Consider the following 22,609-nt stretch of genomic DNA (forward strand, 5'->3'; position numbering starts at 1 on the left):
ACTATTTTCACGCATTCGATTTTTAATGTATTTTTAAGTTTAGAACATCCCTCCCTCCCTCTCTTTCATTACGACTTCGCAGCTTGAGAACACTATCTGGAGCTGCTGCCTTACTAATAATCTCTGTTCGAAATCCTAACCCTTACCCTTATCTCATCTGCAGAGAAAGCTTGGAACAGCATATCCTCCCTTGCAACCGAAACTGCCAACTACAAGGTTCGTAATCTGCTCTTTTTTCCTGTTGTGGCTCACCGCCTCTTCTTTCATACCGTATTGGCTTCTTTTCTATCAATATCTTGCCTATATCTGGAAGGGAGAACTGCACAGGAAAATCTTGACCTCTACTCAAAGCTGGGGAAGTCTCAGAAAATTGCGCAGGAATACGATGCCAGTGCTGAGTTTGGCTTTCTGTATAGAAGCTAGGGCTTTGAACGCTTACGTGCTAAGTTTAGAATGAACTACGGTGGTGGTGGCAGTCAGTGGTGGAAACGCTTGGAAGGAAAGAGATTTACTAGTGGAAGCAGACAAAACAGTTCCTTGTTGCATGACACACTGTTCTAGAAGGTAATCGCACACAGTGGAAAATTGTCGCCTTTTTTATTAGCTCAGTCGAACTCACAGGATATTAGACTCGTTTTTCTTATCTCCAAAGAATGGAGCAGAAATGCTGTTTGGTAGCCTAACAGGCAATATTAGGGATCTCTGAACAATTGACATGGGGGAAACCAAATGCCTGGTCATCATTTTAAACGCATGGCATCATGAACAATGCCTGGCAGTCTGTGCTTTGCTCAGTATGCAGTCTTTCAAAGTCAGTCCCTTGATGATCCGATGATTCTCCTGGTGCTCTAACCACACAGAAATCAATGGAATCGAGGATAAAGCTTGGCATCTGCTTTGATCAGAATTCAGCCTCACAGAGTGGACTTTGCTCTTGCCCTCAAGGAGACTGGTTTTTCTTGGGAACCAATGCCAAAACCATTAATCTGTCATTTATTATTATTATTCTTAATATTTTGGTTTGCATAGCAGTGTGTGAAGTTTGCTCATTGTTTAATCTATCAAAGAAACTTCTGCTTTTCAGCATTTGTGCAATTGTTGGTGGATAAGCCAGACTTGAAGTGCAAGGAGATAGCCAGGCTGGCCTCTGAGCAGCAATCAGGGCCTGGCCACCAGCCGGCCCTGCATTCTGGTGGCTGTTCTTTGGTGATAGGAGCTCAATCAAAGCCACCTTTGAGCTCAATGGTGGCTTCTCAAGATGACTGCAACACACCCCTCAAAGCAGAGGGAACGTCTTCTCAGTCTGATCAGTCATCCAATTTATCTGGGTGCTCCCAAGTTCTCCAGTTCTTCTCCAACTGCTGTGACGGTCTGTCCATATCAGCTAGTCTGAATCCTGTTACTGGAATTGAAGAGGGCAACCAATTACTGCTCAGCTCAGCTAAGCCTAGTGCAACAAGTGCCAGCTCTCTTACTACAGGGGGAAACTCCCTTATCTCAGGGAACTCAACCCTACAGCAGAGTATGAACAGGAAGGCAGATTCTGTGACATCTACAGGAGCAGCTTCTATGGGTTTGCCTACATCACCCTTGTCATTTTCATCTAGCAATGTGAACTTTCCGGGTTCTTCAGGTTTAGGTAATTCATCCTTGTCTCATTCAGGGGTGACGCCTATTACTAGGCTAGAGGCATACCGAGATCCCAGTGTACATCCAACCAAGCTATTTAAATCCGAAACAGGATATCAGCCTATGCCAAGTGGTGAGGAACTGGCAAAGGTTGGCTTGCAGTATGATGTGAACAACTTTGGCATTACTCGACAGGGAGTAAGTCCAAATGTTGGTGTGCGGTTGGTGCACCAACTTAAAGGGCAAGGTTTGACAGGACTAGGGCAAGAATTTCATAACAAAGAGCAGCAGTTGGCACAGTTGCATGCCTCTATGTCAGCTGCCAAAGCGATGCAGAATGACTTCTTGCAGCAGCAGGCTCTGCAAAACAGATTTCAGAGGTCAAATTCACTTCTACCAGCACAACTTCAAAGGCACGATGTTTTACAGCAGCAGCCTCAGCATGTTCAGGCTCAACTTTTACAGCAGCGCCTTTTGCAGCAAGAGCAGATGTGTATGCTACAACCACAAATGCAGCGCTTGCATGTTTTGCAGCAGCAACATCATTTACAACAGCTGCAACTCCAAATTGCTGGACGACTGACTAAGCAACCTGAAAATGCTTCTTTAGGATCATGTTCACGGCGCTTGATGCAGTATATGCACCATCAAAGGATGCGCCCAGCAGTACGTTGAACCAACTTTCATTGATAACAGAATTAGAGTTGCTATTTTTCACCCATCTACAGTTTTAAACAGTTGTTGATCCTTCCTTGGTTTGTATGATCGTTTCATCTATTCTGTGCCAGCAGCATTGGTTTATAGTTATAAAGTTGTTCATGCAAGTGATTTACTGCCCACAGCATCGGTTTATATTGCATGGCATAGTTTTTTGCGAACATTGTCCAAAAAAGTTGTGCACGCAAGTGATTTAGTGGGTCAACTAGATTATATTTGTGCTAGTGATGTTTATAGTTTGTGTTTTTGTGTTATTCTAATTTGCACTTCTTTTAATGGCTTAGAATTTCAAAATTCTATTCAAACCAGGGGAATTCTTTAGTTCCAAGATGATGCATGATTCAAACACTGTGGAAAGAATAGAGGACAGATTTTTGTTGTATTAGTCTTGAAAGGATTTACAGGTAATTATGTATAGATGCTAATGGCACAAGCATACAGTTGGGCCTTTGTCCCTAGCTAAACTTGTACAGGAAGTGACTCAGTGGATTTGTTTTACAAACATGTGCTCAGCATGTTTGGACTTACGAGGAACAGTAATCAATAGCCACATGCCACGGGGAGATTCAAACCGTTTGATATTCTGTCACCTGTTTTATGTGTGAGGATAAAGGTATTGCCTCACAGATGAAGAGTAGTGGTTCACAGTGTTGGTGTTTGTTTACTAAGAAGAATAGCTTGCAGCTTCGTCACAAGGCCTCGTAAAGAACTGCATTTTGTTATGCAAGGATTTTCTAATGCTGGTGATGTGAGCATCTTAGGATACCCAACTTCATGTTGCTTACCATACTGATTTGAAGCAAAAAGAAAGAGGGTTCTGCTTGTGTTGCCATTGAAGATCCTATGTGGGTGGATTTTCATGAATTCAACGTTGTTAAATATATTTTCTCATGTAAACTTAAGTTGACAAAATCAAAGTGAACTTCAGTTGATGTAGTATCGTGGGCCCTTACCTGAGTAGTCAGTTCCACACATCACTCTTGTGTCCAAAAATGGTGGAACTGCATGATAATTGGAATTATAGTATCAGCATGATCCTCAAATAGGACAAAGAAAAGACATAATGAATATTCATGAAATCATGAGCACGTGGTCTCCATGCCATTTCCACTATATTACATCAAATATATGTTCTATGCAATTGAAATTGTTTTTCCTCAGTGAGCTTTTGTGGACCTTCCCTTCACTACATTTTTATTCAATTCACTATAGGTTGGGGCTTCTGCCAATCATGGGGTTACTATGAAATTGATAGATTTTGCTTCTATCCCCAACGTAGTTCTGGGATTCAGCTTGTGTTTCCTTGGTAGGCCAGAGGCATATTCTTGCATTACCTTTAGAGGACTTTGGAAGCTCCTAATTTAGAGTGAGCAACTTAGTTTATCAATCATCGATAACTTTTTATAGAATGTCTTCAAGCTACTTGACTTGACCTTCTTTAGAAGACCTCTAGATGGTTACTCATGCTTACCCTGAATAATGTAGCGGTAAATTTTTTGTTTTGAGTTCTCCAATCAGTGTCCTCAACTTACCTGACTTGCTTATCCTCTGGAGTGCATACTTCATTGAGTATTGCTTTCGTGCTTATTGATGTTCAAGCTTTGATTTGTATGAATACATGCATCTTGGTAAAATTTGGAAGTATTCATGAGGCGGCCTACAAATTCTTTGGGTTTCCTAATCTCTGAACATTTCTCTAAACATTTTGGGATAGCTAGAAAGGCTGTGTATTGTCAAATGCTCATCACAGGTTACATGAAGGGAAGCTCTGTGTCTTCTTTCAGCCCTAAACACTGAGATGGAACATCCTGATGCAAAACACAAATAGAAAGAGAGCAGAGAGAGATGGCTGTGTATTCAGTATATTCATATGGTACAAAAAGCTGTACAGATTCTGTGGCCTTTGGCCTTCCAAAAGGAGTAACCTAAAACCTAAGGGACTGACTCTTAACCTGCCCCAAAGAGGGGGTCAGATGAAAAGACTAAATGCTGGCCTAGCCTTTATATAGGACCTTCTGTGCCCTAGCAACAGGCCAACTTGCTGTCGGCCAGCAAAAGAGGACATACCCATATATATATATATATGTACATATATATATATATGTATATATATATATGTATGCTCCGGTCCTCATGGCCGACTGTTGTACAGACCAGATAGGGCTTCTTTGGCATAATTCTGAGCCTTGCTAGTGCCAAAAACCTATGTTTATCTGCTGCCCAAATCAGGGATTAGCTTGGATCAGCCTTGTCCATGTGTGTGCACATGACAACAGGGATAACAAAAACGAACTTCATCGTAGTGTTTAGCTGGTTTGTAAACAATTTTCAAAAGCTAGAGCAATTTTTTTTTCTGATAATCAAAGACAACAAGAGAGCTTGTGAGCATTAGGCTGTGAAGAAAAGTGTCCTGTTACATTTGGTTTACATGTTGATCCGAATTTTGGAAATTGAGTAACTTCATGCAGATCAAAGTTTTTGTCTAAATTTTCTTTGCTTACATTCAGGACAACAATATCGGCTTTTGGCGAGAGTTCATATCAGAATTTTTTGCTCCTCATTCTAGAAAAAGATGGTGCCTCGCACAATGCAGTGCTGGTGGAGGAGGCCGATGCCAGTCAAATGGAGTTTTCCCACAGGTCAGTTTGCATTTGACTGTGATGAGTGCCGTTGGTTGATGGGGAAATGGTTGCTACATGAAGGATTGTTATTTAAGCTTTCTCTGATACTTGTGTAGATTATGACTTAAATAAAGTTTTTAAATGCAATCTTACCAATTTTACACGTGGGATTATGCATGTCTCAAGGCTAAATGCTGGTAGTTGATGCTTTTACCTTACTTTGGTTGCACAGTCTTCAAGATATATAACATGCCTTAACTTGTGCAGGACCTTTGGTGCTGCGAAATATGCGGTTCAAGCCCTGGTCGTGGGTTTGGTAAGGCTGTATTCACTTACAGATCACTCATTTATTGGTTGCAGCATACTGGTTTGTGTTATAATTTCTCATTTCTGTCTCATTTTGGTATCAGAAGCGACTTTGGAGGTTATGCCTAGACTTTGGAAGACCAAATTTGACAACGGGGAGCTGGAGGAACTACTCTTTGTGGATCCTCCTCATGAATATAGACTAAGCTCAGGACTAATGGTTTTGGAGTATAATAAAGCTACCCAAGAGAGTGTCTATGAGCAACTTCGAGTTGTTTGGGAGGGTCAGCTAAGAATCATATTCACTGCGGAGCTGAAGGTGACCTGTACTTGAAGGATTTTTGATTTGGACGTAAACAATAAATAGGTTTCTGAAGTTTATTTTGGACTCTCCCAGATTCTCTCCTGGGATTTCTGCGCTAAGAGTTACGAGGAGCTCCTTCCCCGTCGAACTGTTGTTCCTCAGGTTGTGTGTTGACCAAAGCAATGCAATTTGATCGCCTCACAAAACACACTAGTCTTGCCACCTTGAATCTTCACGTTTTGTTCTGGCTCTTACATTTGCAGGTGAATCAACTAGTAACACTTACTTCCAAATACCAGTCTGTTATGGCACAAAGTAATGGAAGTGGACTCTCTGCCCAAGATCTTCAAGCCATCTGCAATGTGTAAGCACGTCTTTAACAAAGTTTTTCTGGGTATAATTATTTGTGAGTATGTTGCTTATTGTCATTAATGATGGATCTGAGATCTCTTTAAGCTCATGGCCTGTTATGGAGCTCTACTCGCCTGCATGTTCATACATGCGGCCTTTGCTCACTTGGATTTTGCCAACCATTCAGCCTCTTCGAGTCCTTTCAGATGTACAAAAGTAGCATATAGAGGTGCCAATGCTTTTGTTCAGCCCTGTTTCTCTTCTGCCTGGTGTCCATAGTACATACAAGAAACAGCCTTTTTGTACCGCCTCAGCCCCACTTTAGATCTATATCTGCTACCTTGCAAGCATATATACAAGAAACAGCCATTTGTACAACCTTATCCCCACTTTAGATCTATATCTACTTCCTTGCAAGCAGCCTATCGAACAGCTGTATCTCTATGGACAGCTCTTTTGCAGCCCAAATCATTGTGTAGACAACTGTTTCCTTTTTGGCAGCCCCTCACCATGCAGCAGCTACATAAGCAACTCTTGGACTGTTGTCAGCTCTTCTTTACAACGTGAGTAGATGCAGGACTTTTTGTCTCTCCTTCCGCCCAACCACGCAAATGCACATTCTTTTCTCAAGATTATACAGGACATGTCTATTTATTAAAAGACACACTCCTAAGTCCAAAGGACATAACCGTTGACTCAAGAGCCACACCCCTTTCAGGGATGTGTCTCTTCACTTGTATCCTTTCGGCATCTATTTAAGAAAGGCCCCTGTCTCAATGCAAACAACTCAACCTTTCTTGCAGCATTTGTCTTATGTTTATTAATTAAGTCTTAATCATGTTAATAAAGCTATAAAAGCTTTACAGTGGTATCAGAGCAAACTTTTTCCGTCCTGTGAGATGTCCAAACCCTAACCGTAACCCTAAAATCAGTCCTAATCCTAACCCTAAAATCAGCCCGTCCAAACCCTAAAATTGGGTGTAGCAAGTGTGGAATGGAAGAGCAAGAGAGAATGCCTCATTTAATTTTACCCGATTTTGCCAATTTTGCTTGATTAAGCATTTTTTTTCAATTTTCTCAAATAAAAAAAAAAAAAATTCGATGGGAAGCAGAGACTCACACTAGGGTTGCATCAATGTGCTAGCATGCTGTCCCGTTTTCCTCTAGAGGTCTTGAGCGCATTCTTTCGGGCTGAATCGCTATCCAAGCCAAGGGGTGCGACCTTTCTTGTTCACAAGACAACGGTTCACGTTTTTTTTAAAACGTGACGTTTCACACAAAAAAAAGCCTTATAATTTAAGGCTTATACTTAAGCCTTTCATACACGTGGCCTCAACCAGCCACGTGAGCAAGTCGGCAGCCAACTCTCAACGGCAACGACCAGTGAAAGGCAACCCGCCAGCGCAAAGAAACCCGGCCAGCGACCAGCGCACAAAAAAAAAAAGAGAGGGCTAGCCGACCAGCGCATTAGAGAAAAAAAAAAAGAGAACCCAACGGCCAGCCGACCAGCGCATTAAAAAAAAAACAAACCATAAACTTACCTTACGGGTTCCTACGAAACGGTGCCTGCCTTGGTCTTCTGCGTGCCAACTTGCTGCCGCCTCCTTTCCTCGAAAGCAACCTTCTTCATTGCTAGGCTCCTGCGGTCTATGTTGGTGTTTGGACCAACCACGTGTAGTTGGTGTTCTCCGTGGCTTGACGGCTACTACCTTGGTGCTTCTTCTCCAGCAATACTATTTATTATGGCAACCTCCTTCAGGTGTGATCTTTCCATTTTCTTGAGTATACACATTTCACATAATGTGGAGTGTTAACATATCAGCAACCCGCCATTTCATTCTTTTGCGGGCTCTCCACTCCTTCGGAGCCAATTTTCCTTTTTATGGGATCAAAGCACCTCTCCGATCACGTGGACACACACTACCCTCTTCCCTGACGGCTTATGGCAGAGGAAACCTATGACTTCAGTTATTTACAGGATACACCCTCTCAGTCCATAGTGCCCTCTCCTACCCATGTTTCTCCACTAGTCCCAGCCCCTGTTCCAGAGAGTGTGTCCCTCTTTTTTCCAGCCCACTCATTACCGCATTCAGATAGCCACACCGACTTCACCCATGTTTCTCCACTAGTCCCAGCCCCTGTTCCAGAGAGTGTGTCCCCCTTTTTTCCAGCCCACTCATTACCGCATTCAGATAGCCACACCGACTTCACCTCCGAGAATTCGATGTGTGGGTGATCCGTGTTTGTACTTCTGCACAGGATCTGGATCATTATTGTTTTATACTCAGGCGTCATCCTTATCTGGGCGCTATCCTCCCCGAGTGTAGCATCATCTTTCATGAATATTGCACTTATTCTGAGGACATTCATCCATCTTCCTCACATCAACAGCAAAAACTCTCAGAGCCTCATCACCCTGAAGCCTGTACATCAACATCTCCTCCGAGTCATGAATTTGGCACATTATGATATGATTCTTAGTCAAGAATGGTTATATCAATATGATCCCCTGATCAGTTTTCGGAACCATTCTATACAATTTGCTCAAAATGGTATGCTTGTGGCTCTCGAAGGAATAAGAGACCAACCTTCTACACCAACCCTTTCAGCTCTTTAAGTGAAACGGTGGGTCCGCAAGAGTGGTTGTTCCTCAGCACAATGGTCTATTCAGCCAACGACCCTCCTGAGGACATAGATACAAAGGTGATGTATCTCAGGCAACCTTTCTTTGCTCCATACTTGGACCTTTTTTCTCAAGAGCTTCCTGCGGTTCTCCCACCTCGTCGACCAGTCGACCATGCTATTGATATTCTTCCTGGCAGTGCTCCACCTACTCGTGCTCCGTATCGAGTTTCTTTTACGGAAAACCAAGAGATACAGCGGCAACTTACTGAACTTTTGGAGAAAGGACATATTCGACCAAGTAAAAGCCCTTTTGGAGCTCCAGTGCTTTTGGTGAAAAAGAAGGATAAGTCTATGCGTCTTTGCATCGACTATCGTGCCCTTAATAAGTTAACTATCAAGAATAAGTATCCTCTTCCACGCATTGATGAATTGTTTGATCAATTGCTCCATGCAAAAGTCTTCTCCAAAATTGATCTTAAGTCTGGATATCATCAAATTCGCATTCGCGAAGGTGATGAATATAAGACAGCTTTTCGCACAAAATATGGTCATTACGAGTACTTGGTCATGCCATTCGGGTTAACCAATGCCCCTGCAACATTTATGAGTCTGATGAATGATCTTTTTCGTCCTTTTTTGGACAAGTTCGTCATTATTTATCTTGACGACATCTTGGTGTTCAGTCGTTATATGGAAGACCACAAGGCACATCTTAAGATCGTTTTCCAGGTGCTTCGAGACAATGCTCTTTATATTAATCCAGGCAAAAGTGAATTCTTCAAGACATCCTTGGAATACCTTAGACATGTTGTTTCAGTAGATGGAATTTCCGTGGATCCAAAGAAAATACAAGTTATTGTCAATTGGCCAACTCCCACAAACATTCATGATGTTCGTTCTTTTCTGGGACTTGCCAACTTCTATCACACAAAGGTTCATCGATTTTCCGAAATAGCTGCTCCTCTTACCGATCCTCTAAAGTCCGCTCCTGCATTCCAATGGACTGAAGCCGCAACACAAGCTTTTGAAAATTTAAAGACAGCTTTGACAACAACTCCTGTCATGGCTATTCCAGACCCTACTCTCCCCTTTGATGTTTACACGGATGCTTCCGATATTGCCACTGGTGCCGTCTTAATGCAACAAGGACGTGCTATTGCGTTTGACAGTTATAAGCACTCTGCAATTCAAGGAAGATATCGTGTATATGACAAGGAATTTTTAGCTATTGTTCATGCCTATTGAGCATGGAAACATTATCTCCTTGGTGCGGATTCAGTGGTGAAAACAGATCATCATTCTTTGAAATATATCTTCACGCAGCCAGTTATGAATACTAGGCAAGCACGTTGGGTCGAATTCTTAGCCAATTTTCTTATGACAATTGAGTATGTTCCTTGTCTTACCAATGTGGTTGCGGATGCCCTCAGTCGTATGCTGTCAGCTTCGGTCTTTTAGCTATTTCTACAGTTGAAATGGATATACCTCAAAGTTTCAAGGACCGTTATTCAAAAGATCGTGATTTTGGAAATGCATTTCGAATTCTCAATTCTCAGAATGCAACTCCTTCCGACTTAGAGATTTATGGAGCATATACAATAGTGGATGGTTTATTATATTATCATGTGTACCTCATGATACTCATGTTCAAAGAGTATTGGTGAAAGAACATCACGAGGTCACTTATGTTGCACACCCAGGCATCAACAAGACTTATCGTCTTTTGATAGCTACATACTATTGGCCTCAAATGAAGCAAGATGTTATTAAGTTTGTTACAGCGTGTCTCTAATGCCAATGTATGAAAGCTAGCAGACAAGTTCCAGCTGGTCTTCTTCAACCACTTCCAGTTCCCAATGAACGTTGGGAAAGTGTTAGTTTGGATTTTATCACTTCATTGCCACGTTCTTCTAAAGGCAATACACAGATTCTTGTGGTGGTTGATAGATTTTCTAAAATGGCACATTTCATCCCGTGCAAGAAAGCAGTCCAAGCTTCAGATATTGCAGTACTGTTTATACAGTATATCTTCAAACTTCATGTATTGCCAAAATCTATAGTTTCGGATCGAGATCCAAAGTTTACAGGACATTTTTGGACTTCGATATTCAAGTCTCTTGGTACAAATTTACTCTTTAGCTCTGCGTATCATCCTCAGACAGATGGACAAACGGAACGAGTTAATCAGATTCTGGAAGAAATGCTGCGACATTATGTTCAGTCTCGATTAGCTTCATGGGAAGAATATTTACCTTTGGTAGAATTTGCTTATAATAATTCTTATCATTCAGCTATTGGAATGACACCTTTTCAAGCAGCTTATGGCCATACACCCCTTATTCCTGCCAACTTTGTCCTTCAACATAAAGTGGCTTTAGCATACCACCTCATTCAGGAAATGCAAGATATTCTATTACAGATTAAGGATAAGATGATCAGCATCCAAGAGCAATATCAACGCACAGCTAATAAGCATCGTCGTCACATTGAATTTCAAGAAGGAGACTTGGTATTATTATATATTGTCCCTCATCGATACAAGACAGTGAAATCAGTTTTCCCAAAGCTTCGCCCAAGATATTATGGACCCTTTCGTAGTATTAAGAAGAACTCATCTCTCAGTTATAAGTTGGAGTTACCACCTTCTTGGGGTAGAATTCATCCAACTTTCCACATTTCTTGGCTCAAGAAGTTTGTGGACGGTGATTTTCCAGTTTCAGATCATTTGGATTATGTTCCAGAAATCGAAGATGAACGCATACTCTTAATAATTCTTGATGTCAGACAGAAAGAAACACGACATAAACTCACTACAAAATTTTTGGTTAAATGGCGAGATCTTGATGATTCCGACTCTACTTGGCAAAGTGATGAAGACTTACAGGAATATCTAGAACTTCTTCGGGAATTCTTTCAAAGACAACCATCTCTTCTTAGCCGGAGTCTTATTTTAAGTGGGAGGGAATGTCACGATTGTGACTAACTCTCTTAATCTCTCCTTAATTACTCCTTAATTTCTTATTAACTGAAAGGACACCTGTGAAGGATCACACCCTCACACATGGGTCACTATCAAAGGACATGTCTATTCATTAAAAGACACACCCCTAAGTCCAAAGGACATAACCGTTGACTCGAGAGCCACACCCCTTCCCAGGGATGTGTCTCTTCACTTGTACCCTTTCGGCCTCTATTTAAGAAAGGCCCCTGTCTCAATGCAAACAACTCAATCTTTCTTGCAGCATTTGTCTTATGTCTATTAATTAAGTCGTCTTAATCATGTTAATAAAGCTATAAAAGCTTTACATGTGGGTCATGCTCGTGGTGTGCTCGACATCAGAGATCTTGTACGTTGACATCGACATCTACATCGACATCCTGGGGCGGGGCCTGTTCCCCGCTCAATGTGGTGTACTGTGCAAGATCCCCATTCCCTTTTCTCTCTCCCCTCTCTCTCTTTATATTTTTATCTCTTGGACACGTAGTTGAGTCTGTCACTGCACGCCTCCCTGGGCTTACATAAGATCCGATTCAACCCTAATTCACAGATCAAACAAGGTTAGTACAAACAACATGGAAGGGCACAAGCAACCTCACTACCCAATTGTAGGTCACATCCGCAACCACCTCCGAGCTAGGGACTTAAGGGACCCTTAGCAAGACTTCTGATTGCCCGTGATCCGCCATGTCCATGGCAGGAGTAAGCTCTTGTAACAAAGTGATTTTAGGGTGCACATGCACAAGGGGTATCCTCCAAAACCTGGCTCCACCCTCTCTGTCGGCCCATCGGACTTAGTATGACCAGAGAAACTCAAACTCACCATAGTCTCCAATTCTTGGAAACTAGCTTCTAGAAGTGTCCAGAAGTCCGCATCACTTACTACGACACAAGGTAGACCATACAATCTAAAAAGTTTCCCAACAAAGTGTTGTGCCAATTGAGTTGTTCTCATGGTTGTCCTTGTTGGTAAAAACCTCACTATCTTTGTCAGCGTGTGTACCACCACCCAGATGGCATCATGTCCTATGTTGGTTTGTGGCAATCTGACAATAAAAACCAGGCTCCACTAGCTACTATGTGGTTCATCATGTCCTGTTGGACTGTCCCTCGATTCTGCATCATCTAGGTTCAGAGGCTCATCCGTAACTTCTTGTTGTGTCCAGCCAAGGCCAAGGTGGCTTGGTGTGCTATTGTCCAACCCCTCCACAAAGGGGGTCTGGGCATCATTGATTTTGCAGCTCGAACTCATAAATGAGTACTCCTCACGCTGCCAACTGGTGAAGATAGTGGGCTTTTTTGACCATCCATGGCATATTGATTGTGCCTTTGTGAAGGACCAAGGTGGTTGATGATCTGCCTTGGCGAGTTTGGCTGTGGGAGAGCTGGACCCGAGAGGGTGGCATTGGAGGGCCTCGACGTGTCGTCTGGAGATCCTTGGTATCCCCTTTTCTTGATGCTTGGCCCGCTTGGGTTGGCACATTCTCTTGCAAGAGCTAGATGGTTCATCATGGTACCATGATGGCAGCTTCTCACAGGTAGACTGAGGGCTTATTCTCTGATTTCCTTATGGATTATTGGCACATGCCATGGGATAGCTTCTGTCCTCCGATGGTTACTCTCTTTCTTTGGCTGTTGGCACATTCTTTTGTAATTCCACCGCTTTGTGTGTGGAATGCTTGGTTGAACACGATGCTAATCAATACACTTAAATATACCAAGATTGAATGGACAACATGCACAATACAAGATGTAATTTGTTGAATTGATAAGAGACGCATAATGAGCCGGAACGGCCGGCCCCTCCCTCAAATAGAGATATTAATCTTGGAAGAATTAAGTACATAGTGTCATGGGCATTTCTGACTAGATTTCCATACCAATACATATGTATACAGGATTGCAAACAATATGGTTATCGGTGAAGATCTACAACTCACACTACCCTCTCAAGTCTCCATGTTCCCTACCATCCGCTCTCTATTGCTCCACCAACACATGGTTGAAACAATTTGCAAGAGAGCACGTAGGACAAGAGAACACTACACAGGGTATGTGAACATGGAGTCCTGCTCCTCCCTCCTGCTACCTACTTTCATAATTGAGCATTAAAGCTTACCAACTGCAAGTAGAGTTGATAATAGTGGAAGTGTTCGCGCTGGAAGCATTTTGAGTGTTGTAATCTTCAATCTGTCACGATCCTTCGTGACAAAAGTCTTCAAGTGGATGTAGGGAACCCTGGGAAAGCCTCCCCTATGGTTCAACTTGAGAAAGGAAGGCTGAAATTAGGGTTTTCAGCCAAAAGGCTAGAAATTACAGCAAATATAAGGGTTATTTTGTGAATTTCAGTCATTAGGAGTGTGTGGGAGAGTGGATACCACCTGGAAACACTCTTGGAAGCTTGGAAAACATACTAGCAAGCTTGGATATGGAGTTGGGAAGGAGAAAGTGCAAAAAATACAGCCTTAAGGCCTCATGAAGGGAGGCACCTACTTCAATCATTGGGAGTGTGAGGGAGAGTGAATACCACGTGGAAACACTCTTGGAAGCTTGGAAAACACACTAGCAAGCTTGGATATGGAGTTGAGAAGAAGAAAGTGTAGAAAATATAGCCATAAGGCCTCATGAAGGGATGGCGCTTACTTCTAGAGAGAAGAAAAAGAGATGATGAGATGTCCACCTTGGGTGTCAGGTAGAGAGGACAAGTGACTTGTGACGCAAGTTGGGAAGGACACATGGCTGGTTGATCTCTTTGAACAAAGGGGATAAGGTCTTGGCAGTGGGCATTGAGCTTTGTCTATCTCTGTACATTAGTGTGTGCGAACATATGGCTGGTCATAATTTACAAGTTACTCTTGGTTGCCCAAAACTTAATAAATTGTGTACTTATAAATGAATTTTATATTCTAAGGCTTGGTTTTGACCGATACTTACTACTTGTCACATGTCACATAACCATTTCAGCAGATAGTTTCACACTCACGGTTCACGAGCGGGCGTCGCCTTACCCTGAACTACACATTGGTCAAGTATGCATGAAAACAACATGCAAATTCAATTTGTAGGCAAGCACATAAAGATGGTATGCAATGTAGCATTGGTATGGACAATCCTTGTTCATGAGATTGTACCAAAATAGGCGTGTTCCAAGTAAGTGCACGAGGTACCAGACCCAATCGAACACCAATCCTCTAGGCATTTCCAGGCATGTTCTTAGAGGCACAAGTCCCAGCGGAAAGCCAAGTCCACGGTAACACATGAGTGGCATCAATCCCTGACATATGCAAATGTTGTGGGCGCCAATCAAATGCACATACATAATGAGAAAGCACGGGTGGTCCAATTGGGTGGCCAAATGGTGACATATATCCTTGCTGTTGGCACTTGCTGGGGCATCCATCACTGTGCAGCGGATGCAACTCCCATGAGGAGACTCAATGACAATGCCTTTGGGCCTTTGCCGAAAGGCACGGCAGGTTTTGTGGAGGATTCCTCAAGCTTCTCATATTAGGTGTCATGTGCAAAGGTTTTGCCCATGGACATGTCCTAAAGCTAGTCCTGAAGGGGCAGCCAGAAAAAGAGACTAGAACTAGGGATTTTGATTTTGGAGCATGAAGTGTAGATTTGGCAAGGGTTGGACTAGGAGAAAGACAAGGATGAGCTGTCGGCTGCAAGAACGGCAGGTGGTGAAGTGATTTTGCAATAAATGTCCTGTCGGCTGGCCGACTGCTCTCTAGTCACTTCAAGGGCCTATATAAGGGCACTAAAGCTCGTAGTTAGAGTCATTCACTCCCCCTTTGGGTGTGGGTCTAGATTAGGACTGTTTTGGGTGTTTCTACCTTTTCATGCAAGGCAGCCCATGGCTGCAAGAATCTATGTACCTTTTTGTACCATATGAAGATACTGAATTTCTAGCCATCTCTCTCTCTCTCTCTCTCTTCTCTCTCTTTTGTCTGCGTTTTTGCATCAGCATGTTCTAAGATGGTGTTTAGGGCTGAAAGAAGCACCTCAGAGCTTCCGCATGTAACATTGGTATCAGAGCATGAGGCTTAGCAAGGCTAAACGCTGATTCAGTCCCATATGAAGGTGTGCACACTGCAGGTCCAAGGTACAGGAAAGTGCACAGGTACGAAGCCCAAGGCAAGGAACACAAGACCGGGAGCTCCCAGGAGGTTGGTTGGTGGTGTTCCACAAAGCCCAAAGGGGATGGCAGTCCTGTGAGCCAGGAAAGGTTTTCGGGCAACGGTTCCAAGGGAGGATGATCCTCCAAGCGGTGGAGTGAGTGCCAGACTCATTTCTCAGGAATTAAGACCAAGACAGTGTTCAGAGAAAGGGCAGGAACGGATTGGGGACTGGATGGAACAAATGCATAGATCTTATTCAGAGTTTGGGTGGTTTTGGAGACCGGGCCGGGTTTTTAGTGAAAAGGGTTGCCAGAGATGGATGGGATGACAGAGGGACTCCGGGAACAGAATGGGATGACGACAGTCATCCAAGAACAGGTTAGAATCCCGTCATCAAGTTTCGCAAAGGGGGATGTCATGTGCAAAGGTCCCATGGACATGTCCTGAAGCTAGTCCTGAAGGGGCAGCCAGAAAAAGAGACTAGAACCAAGGATTTTGGAGCATGAAGTGCAGATTTGGCAAGGGTTGGACTAGGAGAAAGACAAGGATGAGCTGTCGGCTGCAAGAAGGGCAGGTCGTGAAGTGATTTTGCAATAAATGTCATGTCGGCTGGCCGACCAGCAGTCGGCCAGCTCTCTAGTCACTTCAAGGGCCTATATAAGGGCACTAAAGCTCGTAGTTAGAGTCATTCACTCCCCCTTTGGGTGCGGGTCTAGATTAGGACTGTTTTGGGTGTTACTACCTTTTCATGGAAGGCAGCCCATGGCTGCAAGAGTCTATGTAACTTTTTGTACCGTATGAAGATACTGAATTTCCAGCCATCTCTCTCTCTCTCTTCTCTCTCTTCTGTCTGCATTTTTGCATCAGCATGTTCTAAGATGGTGTTTAGGGCTGAAAGAAGCACCTCAGAGCTTCCGCATGTAACATTAGGGCCCAGTAGCCTCCGTCGTTTTGTCACTTGGAGTCTGATTGCTCGGGCTGCCAAGGAGGGTGTGGCTTTTCTCTATGAGGAGAACAGCATTGGCCTTGTCTTGTAGCTCACCCAATTTTGGATATTGGCCATTCGAGCCTCTTCAGTCCCGGTCATCCAGAGGATTCCAAGGTTTGGAATCTCCCAGAGATGGGAGATAATTAGCAGCATTACTGCATGCCATAAGGCTATTGATGCCCATGCCTCCCCCCCCCCCCCCCGCCAACGCCACCCCATGGAGATGATCTGCTCCATGCGGTTAGACATCATCCACACCCAGTGGGGGCGTTGGGAGCACCTTCTTTGCAATTTGGATTCTGCGCTGTTTTCCTATGCACATGGAGTCTGGGCCCCTTCCTCACACAAGGGGGTGACGAACCAATTTGGCACTAAAGGCCCCTGGCCTGCGCGGCCCGGCCGCCCACCTGCTCGCCTCTCCTATGTAGGCTCCCTCCGAGAGCGGCCAACCAGATTGGAAGCCCCCCCTCTTTATTTCTCTCTTTCGAGGGATGTACATATTAGGCGCCACTCTGGAGCAGTTCTGTAGTTTGGTCTTTGTGGATGTTTTTTTAAATAAAATGACTAATAAAGGATTTTTTGGGGGAAAAAAACGTCGGTTTGGATATTTGCCACCTTGTTAGATTGTATGGCTATGATTTGATGCCCTGAACACTTGTGTGTGTAGGTTTCTTTCAAGTGCACGCCAGTTGACCAAGAGTTTGGAGCCACCTTGTGTGAATGAGCTTGGTTTTACCAAGAGATTTGTTCGCTGCATACAGGTAGGTCTGGAGAAAGCTTTTCTTACACGTTGGTAGCATTAACTAAGTTGTACAAGGATATGGAGATGATTAATAAAGATTATAACAAAGCAAGCTCTATTATTACTTGCATCCATCTTTGTGGTAACCTTCTTTTTGATTTTGAGTCCAAAAAGTTTTCGTGTTGTTTTCACAAAATTCTGATTACAACCTGAGGCTTTCAATCTTCTGCAGATAGCTGAAGTCGTGAACAGCATGAAAGATCTAATAGACTTTAGTCGAGAGAACAACTTGGGCCCCATTGGTACCTACCTCTGCACATTCACTCACTCATGTAATTTTAGTTTGAAATGCTTAACGCTTGTAATTTCTGTTGGCATGTGATAACTTTAGGAACACGATTTTTGGATGTCCATTAACTGCCTAGGAATTAGCTTCAATTGGTTATGGTGCATTGCTAATCATTTTTTTCTTGTATCCTCGTCTTCTAAGACTACATGATCAGAATGTTGCTTCAACCTGAATATCAACAAGATACGAACTGAAGTTTTAACCGACAAGTATCTTTGTAACTGCCAATTTTTTACAATCTTCTTTATGAAGGTCATTAAACCTAGAGATTCAAATGATGAAGAGAGATCTTGAGATGAGATGCGACTATTACAGTCTTCTGGAGACCAAGTAAGGCTTATGGTGATACAAAAAAGGTTGTATTACACTACTTGTGCAGCTGGTGCACACTTGTTTGTTTGTGGCTAATCTAGTGTCATGATTGACCTAAGCCAACCTTGAGCAGGGGTTCAATTATTGGGCATGTGAGCAAATTAAGAGCCCATGGCTGCTACTTTGTGTTGGCTGCAGCCCGCCAAGAATATCTGGAACTGCAGAAGCTTCTCTGTAACCTGTCTTGACAGCTGTTTGATGTGTGCCTAGGCAGTAGTAACTAGAAATTTGTGTTCTTCAGTCTCTCTCTCTCTGGCATGGCATGGGGGGTTCACAACACTCCACCTCAACCCCGAGGTACTGCAATTTACACTGATTGCAAATCGAGCATTGGGGATTGGTGTTTGTAAGTGTGGTTGTACTTGTTGAGAAATTCTTGTGTATGTACTATGTAACTCAGTGTAACATGCTTTGTGGAAGCGTACTCCTATTAATCCTGATCATCTGATTAACTTGTTGATTAACACTATTCAAAGCATGATTCTGCGACCCATATTACATTGGTATCATAGCATCAGGTCAGCCTATTTCTAGTTTTCGTGTTAGGTGCACCCCGAGAGGGGCTTATCATATAGGTCTGCGTTAGGCTTTCCCGCAGGTCATGTGTTGCAGCTTGCATAGGTCTTTGCAATAGATCCATGCGTTAGTTTGCATGTAGGAATCTTGCATGTAGTTAGTTCTAGGTCTTGTGCTGTTTGCGGTATGTTGCAGAGGTGTTAATGATGATTAAGGCACGTGTTAATCGCATGCAAGAGAATGATGAGGAATCTGATACACACACAGAGAGAGAGAGAGAGAGAGAGAGAGAGAGAGAGAGAGAGTAGTTACGTCCTGACATGCCTAGGATTAGGGTTTATGTTCTAGGTCACTGAGGAAGGGCGAGTTGGGCAGAAAAGCAAGAGGAATGGGTCAGGCAGGGAAGCGAGAGGAATGGTGTACAGAAGAGTGGTGGGGGCGTGAACAGGGAAGGGAGAGGAAGGTTGGGCGAACAGACAAGTGGCTGCTGTGGCAAGGTGCGGACAGAAGGACAACGGGGTGCGGATAGGTGGGGGGGGGGCTGCAAGCTCCTCGTGAAGTCAGTCTAGGTGTGATCTAGCATTGCTGCTTGTTGTTCATCGTGGTCTCAACTTGGGCCGAAGTTACTGGTGTAGGCTCTGCTGTTAGGGTCTGTGAGAGCATCTCCATTGAGAAAGATGTTTCCACTGGTGCAGTGTGTCCCATCTCCTCATCCTGCATGTACATACTGGGAGGTTCTATGGTCTGCACAGAGTGCAGTAAAACCAACTACTAGCGAAAGAGTGGGTGGCTCTTGATTGCTGCTTGACGCTCAATAAACCATCCAGTAAAAGAACATTTTTCGGCTCTTCTCAGCACCGCTTCAGGCTGATGCACTAAAACTAAACTAGCTGTTGTGCCCCACTGTAGAGTGCCCATGTATCTGGTTGGTCAAGCTTGGTGGTGAACTCGCCGCTTAGTTTGCACTCTGGAACCACCTGCCTGTGAATCTAGTTGAATAAAGGTTGGGCTCTGATTTCAATGTAAGTTGTAGAAGCTTAGGGATCTTACTCATGAGTCGGCAGATAAAACAGTTTCTCTCTTGAATGCAATAGAGCCTAGAGGAGAGAGAGAGAGAAGATACTGCACCTATACCAGATAGGGTCCCAATAACGCACTGAAGGGCCCCTGCCATGGTTGGTGTATTTGCATTATTGCTGTGTTTCTGCAATGAGTACAATTGGGGCTGAAACTGGACTGGACTGATCTGTGCTTTTTCCCCTTTTGGGATCACGCGACTGGTGGACGCGCGTCGGGCTGCCCGGGAGCCTGTTGATTCTGGTGGTCTTGTTGCTGCCGTGTATTGCTTGCTTGTGGTTGCTGTCAATCGGGCTGTCCTGTGGCTGCCTAGAAGGGGTGTGCTTGCACCATCATGAGATGGGTATGAGAGAGCCCTGCCCCTGTTTACATACAGGTTTGGAGGGCTGGTCAGCTGCTTGCTTCAGTTGGCCGGCTGGTCAGTCCTACACGACCATGGTTGTGGGTGGTAAATGGCTCAAAAGCCCCTTGTAAAGGCTCACATTTGGGTGGCCAGCCTTGGGCCTTGTTTTGGGCACCTGGGCGCCTACTTGGGCTGCCCAATGGGCTGTCCACAGCTGATGCCCTTTTGCCTACACACCTCCCCTTATCCCCTGGGTTGTTGCTAGTATCTTTGCACACACCCAGCCACCTTATCAAGACCTAGACTCTAACTGCATGCAAGACACCTACATGCAAACTAACGCATAGATCTGTATTTAAAACTCCCAAATAAACAACTGAAACATAAGCATTGAACAATGACTACACTGAGCCTGGATTGCATTTGTGAGATGTCTTGCACAAACAATGGAAAGAGACCCCAGAGAGGTCAAAATTGAATGCTATGTTTAAAGATCAACCCCAAATATTCGATGTAATACGTGTTGCGGAAGAGTGCTTAGAAGTTAGATCAACAATAATTAATGCTGATTAACTTGCTAATTTCCTTTTTTTTGGTCATACTTTGATCTGTTTCTCTTCATTCCGTTCTTGCATTAATGACATCATTAATAGCTACTGTGATATTTGAGCTTGGCTTTGAAAAGCTAATATTTGTTTCCATATTCCAGAAAGCCTGTCAAAGTATCCTTTTCGAAGATTATCTGCAGAAGTTCCAAGCTTTCTCAGGCAGAGTGACTTCATGGGAATGGATCCGCTTGTGACTGAACAGAATCCAACCCCCTATCCCTTGCAATCAAATATGAATGATTTGGGAAATACTTTAAGCAGGCCAGTTAGTGACCGTATGAATTTGCTTCGGCAGACCTCTGATTCTCTCCAAAGTTCTGCACAGATTGATCCCTCCTTCATGCGACCGCCAACTGCATGTGCTGGTGGTGGTTCTCTAGTGAACACTTTACAGGCCTCACCAACCAGTTCCCTTTCTTCTTACCAGACTTGTGTGTCTTCATTGACTACAAATGGTCAACCACCTGTTACCGCTTTCCAGAACCCTCTCGCAGCCAACTCTGGAAACAGGAATTCACTGCAGCAGCCTCAGATCCAATCTAGCAACAATCGAAATAATAACATTGCAGTGCAACATTTTCTTCAAGAAATGATGAATACCCAGTCAAGGGCTGCACAAGTCTTCCAGAAAAGAAACCCTGGGAACATAGATTAACAAAAAGCCTGAGGAGGGGATGGCGTCTGGCGTTGGCAGGGGTCTGTCAGGACTCAGGACTGAACAATACCGACATCAGCATCAATGTTGGTGGCATGGGAGGCAACTCTGTGCTTAGCAAACATGGGGTGTGGAAGAGGGGTGAATGTTGCCTTGAGACATGCGGGCAATAATGTTTTCCCACATGGGCGATAGTGGCATTCATGGCAGCAAGCTAAATCTGGCTCCACTTGCTTGACAACAGAAAATGCATATGAAAGGTGACATCATTAAACGAGTCCCGGGCCTTGGTGCCAACAGTGATTCAGAAAGTACAATCTATTGGAAGTAAGCACAGGAACTTTGGGCTCCAAAATACCAAGAAAAACTTGTGAGGGGCATCCATCTATCATAATAATATGGCAGTTGTCCACCATTATGAAGGATGCTTCCTTGAGACACCTTGTATGTGTTTGGCCATTGCCATACTTCAGCTGCCAGTTTTATGTAATGGTGGCTATCTTTGCAACTACCCTACTTACAGGATCTTGCGGTCCTAATTCTCAAGCTGGCCAGCTGTATGTTTATGGTGGCTATTTTGCAAGCATCTGCCCTCTGAGTATGATAGCCTTATGGAGTGGAGAGATGAGTGGAGGTGTCTTGATGATAGTCAATTTTGGTTCCATAGCTTTTCTGCCTGCTTGTAATTGTATTGTTGGCCAAAGGTGAAAACACTTCCCTTGTCTGTTGTCCTAAACAACTGTTTCACTTTCGTAAACCTAGTGAAAAGCAAAAAGCCAAACACAGAGGCACAAAGGCAGCACCAATCAATTGTTTGCGAGTACTTCGGCTGCCTAGAGGAATACGAATTCTTTAGAACACAAGCTTAGAAATGTAGTCCTACCTAAGGTTCAAATTTTAAATATGTAGTCCTACCTAGCAACTAGTTGCCAGGTTTTTACTACATTATACAATAACGAGAGACTAACTTAATCTTAAAGACAAACTTGGATAATATATGTGAACTTAATTTGCCCCCGTTGCTCATAGTTCATTGTCAACAAGTATCAAGAGTTTGTTTGAATGCTAAGTAGAGTCTAATTGCATTGGTGTACAATCTTTTGTCACTTCCTTGAGAGTGGATCCTTATGTTGCCACACTTAGGTATAGGAATATGCTGACATATATTGAATGAAGCATGCATGCATGAAATAAGCCCCTCTTCTTGTTCTTCTCATGTCTCGTGTCCCCTACATTCACAAAACACCAATTCACTTATTCTTATTTCACCTGTCTATCATCATT

At 43.6% G+C, this 22,609-nt stretch overlaps 1 protein-coding gene across 1 annotated transcript; it reads left to right on the forward strand.

Annotated features, from left to right (window-relative positions):
- The first annotated feature begins 41 nt into the window (after positions 1 to 41).
- On the forward strand, positions 42 to 22,130 carry LOC147638079 (putative transcriptional regulator SLK3). Its single transcript, XM_086797965.1, has 11 exons — positions 42 to 216; positions 1,085 to 1,573; positions 1,664 to 2,295; positions 4,854 to 4,985; positions 5,235 to 5,283; positions 5,378 to 5,592; positions 5,671 to 5,739; positions 5,841 to 5,941; positions 17,331 to 17,424; positions 17,638 to 17,707; positions 20,772 to 22,130. The coding sequence occupies exons 2-11, from the start codon at positions 1,243 to 1,245 to the stop codon at positions 21,323 to 21,325; spliced, it is 2,247 nt and encodes a 748-aa protein (XP_086654091.1). The 5' UTR covers positions 42 to 216; positions 1,085 to 1,242; the 3' UTR covers positions 21,326 to 22,130.
- The last annotated feature ends 479 nt before the right edge of the window (positions 22,131 to 22,609 follow it).

This window comes from Cibotium barometz, chromosome 5 (genome assembly GCF_041138505.1).
Source record: "Cibotium barometz isolate CiBa-2024 chromosome 5, ASM4113850v1, whole genome shotgun sequence".
Classification (NCBI taxonomy): Eukaryota; Viridiplantae; Streptophyta; class Polypodiopsida; order Cyatheales; family Cibotiaceae; genus Cibotium; species Cibotium barometz.